Source organism: Ranitomeya imitator, chromosome 1, assembly GCF_032444005.1.
Source record: "Ranitomeya imitator isolate aRanImi1 chromosome 1, aRanImi1.pri, whole genome shotgun sequence".
Classification (NCBI taxonomy): Eukaryota; Metazoa; Chordata; class Amphibia; order Anura; family Dendrobatidae; genus Ranitomeya; species Ranitomeya imitator.
The window spans coordinates 323025881-323029255 of record NC_091282.1 but is presented as its reverse complement, the minus strand read 5'-3'; the positions used below and the strand labels follow the sequence as shown (position 1 = coordinate 323029255).

At 35.2% G+C, this 3375-nt stretch overlaps 1 protein-coding gene across 1 annotated transcript; it reads left to right on the top strand.

The window, feature by feature from the left end:
• The first annotated feature begins 299 nt into the window (after positions 1 to 299).
• Positions 300 to 3009, top strand: LOC138663461 (olfactory receptor 11A1-like). The gene is made up of 2 exons (XM_069749715.1): positions 300 to 352; positions 2054 to 3009. Exons 1-2 carry the CDS (start codon positions 300 to 302, stop codon positions 2985 to 2987), a joined length of 987 nt encoding a protein of 328 aa, XP_069605816.1. The 3' UTR covers positions 2988 to 3009.
• The last annotated feature ends 366 nt before the right edge of the window (positions 3010 to 3375 follow it).

The following is a 3375-nucleotide window of genomic DNA, read 5'->3' as shown; positions in this document are numbered from 1 at the left end:
ATAACAGCAAAATCTGGCGATCCTTGCTTTCTAAGCTGTGCTTGAAAAACATTTCCCAAATTACATGTAGGGTATTAAGGCACTCAGGAAAAAATGGACCTCAGTTTAGTGTAAAAAAATCCTATTCGCCCTTTGAAAAATTAAAAACTTGGGGCTAAAACAACATTTTAATGGTAAAAATGTATTTTATTCTTTCTTCACCGCTCAGTGGTATAAAATTCTGTGAGGCACATGCGGTGATCACGGCACCACCAGATGAATTAATTGCAGAGTGTAGTTTGTAAATTTAGTTCACATATATGGGGTTTCTGTTGTTCTGGCACCTCAATGTGACATGGCACTCTCAAACGATTCTAGCAAAATCTGAACTTCAATATGGCGCCTCTTCCCTTCTGAACTTTGCAATGTGCCTCAAAAGTAGTATTCCCGCACATATGGGGTATCGGCGTACTCAGGAGAAACTGCAGAACAAACTGTATTGTGTAATTTCTCCTTTATTTTTTTTTGAAAATGCAAAATTTGGGGCTAAAATAATGTTTTTGTGGAGAAAATTTGATTTTTTTAATTTTCACGGCTCAATGTTATAAACTTCTGTTAAGCACCTGGGAGTTCAAGGTGCTCACCTGGCATCTAATCACATTCCTTGAGTGGTCTCGTTTCCAAAATGGTTTCCACATCAGGGGCTCTCCAAATAGGACATGATGCTAAAGATTCCAGGAAGTTTTACATTTTAAAAGTCAAATGATGCTCCGCGCCCTGCCATGTGCCCAAACAATAGTTTTCTCCTTCATATTGGGTATTGGCTTACTCAGGAGAAATTTCACAACAAATTGTATTGTGCAATTTCTCCTGTTATCCTTATAAAGTGCAATATTTCGTGCAAAAAACATATTTGTGGGGAACATTAGATTTTTGTACTTTTACTGCTCAACGTTATAATCTTCTGTGAAACACCTGAGGGTGGTTCAGTGTGATCAACACACGTCTAGATCAGTTCCCTGTGGGGTCTAGTTTCCAAAATGCTGTCATTTGTGGGGGATTTTTATTGTTTAGGCACATCAGGGGCTCTCCAAACGAGACATGGCATCCTCCAATTGTTCCAGCAAATTTTGCATTCAAAAAGTCAATTCAATTCAAAAATGGCGCTCCTTCCCTTTCGAGCTCTGCAATGTGGCATGCTCAGGAAAAATTACACAACAAATTTTGGGTCAATTTTTTTCCTTTTTACCCTTGTGAAAATAAAAAACAAATTTAGACCTGAAGTCAATTTTTTGTGAAAAAAAGTCAAATGTTAATTTTTCTATAAAAAAAATTAAATCCTGTGATGTCCCTAAAGGGTTAATACATTTCTTTGTGTGGTTTGAAGCACCCTGAGGAGTGCAGTTTTTAGAATGGTGTCACTTTTAGGTATCTTTTATCGCTGGTCAACTTTTAACCCTTATAACTTGTTGTATCCAAAACTGTGCTGATGTAGGGCAGGCATATAAGAAATGCTATTTATTAACTATTTTGTGTGACATACTGTATCTCTGTGACTTAAGGGCATGAAAATTAAAATTTGGAACTTTTGCAAAATTTTCAAAATTTTCGCCAAATTTCCGTTTTTCTTTTCCAGAAATATACGCAAGTAATACCAAAGAAATTTTACCTGGATCCATTGAAGCTCTCCAGAATTATTACCTCATAAAGTGACATAAAGTCATTAATGTGCAAACCACCTTGGAGGTGGGGAATTTAGATTGTGAGCCCCATCGGGGACAGCGATGATAATGTGTGCAAACTGTAAAGCGCTGCGGTATATGTTAGCGCTATATAAAAATAAAGATTATTATTATTATTATTAAAGGGGTTAAAAGCTTGTCAACCATTTACATTTATTTTCCAGAAATAGCACTATTCTTTATAGGACTATACCTTTGTCTGGGACTGCAGTTACCCCCATTTACATAAAGAGTAGACATGGACGCACAACATAACATCCTTTTTATCTAATGTCAAGCAACCTTTTAAACCCCCTATATATATATAATATAGTCAAAATGCTTTCAGGAAATGTAACTGAGTTCGTCCTTAAAGGATTTAAAAGTCTTTACAGTATACAAATCTTTATTTTTAGTTTATTTCTCATTATCTACATTTTCACATTATTCGGAAATCTTTTAATCATCTTACTAGTGGCAACCAATGCTCGTCTTCATTCTCCAATGTACTTCTTCCTTAGCAACCTATCTTTGTCCGAGGTTGTTTTCACTGCAAATATTGTTCCCAACATGTTACACAACTTACTTTCAGAAGATGATTCTATATCCCTCCCTGGATGCCTGACTCAATATTACTTTTTCAGTACCACAGCCACAACTGAATGCTTGCTGCTTGCAATTATGTCATATGACCGATATTTGGCAATATGCAGACCGTTACATTACTCTTCTCTTATGAGCTTTCAGTCGTGCTGCTGCACCTCCGCGTGGGCTTGGTTAACTGGTTTAATAATATCAATGATAACCCTTATTTTACTATGCAAGTCAAATTTTTGTGGTCCAAATTTAATAGACAATTTCTTCTGTGATCTTTCACCGCTTATCGAACTTATCTGCTCAGACACCTTTATAATACAAATTGAATCATTTGTATTTGCATCCCTATTAACATTATTGCCTTTTGTATTTATTATTACAACATACATTATAATTCTTTACAATATTTTCAAGATCCCATCGTCAAATGGCAGAAAAAAGGCTTTTTCCACATGTAGTTCTCATCTTGCTGTTGTGTCCACATATTATGGAACTCTCATCATTATGTATGTAGCACCTTCTCGAAAGCAAATATTTAGCATAAGCAAAGCTCTGTCATTGCTTTACACAGTAGTTACTCCACTATTGAATCCAATTGTATATAGCTTTAGAAATAAAGAAATTCATATTGCACTGAACACATTATTAAAACATTGTATAAAACCATTTAATACACGTGGCATTTCATAGTTGTAAAATCATAAGCTTCCGTATTCCTGCACAGAAAACAATTAGCCGTAAATAAATTGATTTCCTTTTTTTCAATCAAAGTAATTTCATGAAATGTTCCATGAAACCATTAAGGCTATGCTAATTACTGGTACAGTATATTATTAACAGGATCCACCTACAGTTAGGTCCATATATATTTGGACAGAGACAACATTTTTCTAATTTTGGTTGTAGACATTACCACAATGAATTTTAAACAAAACTATTCAGATGCAGTTGAAGATCAGACTTTCAGCTTTCATTTGAGGGTATCCACATTAAAATTGGATGAAGGGTTTAGGAGTTACAGCTCCTTAACATGTGCCACCCTGTTTTTAAAGTGACCAAAAGTAATTGGACAATTGAC

Coding starts and splice junctions, on each gene's coding strand:
- LOC138663461 (XM_069749715.1), top strand. CDS start 300: ATGGGGTTTCTGTTGTTCTGGCACCTCAATGTGACATGGCACTCTCAA. Junction 353..2,053: donor ACATGGCACTCTCAAACGAT/TCTAGCAAAATC, acceptor GCTTTCAGGAAA/TGTAACTGAGTTCGTCCTTA.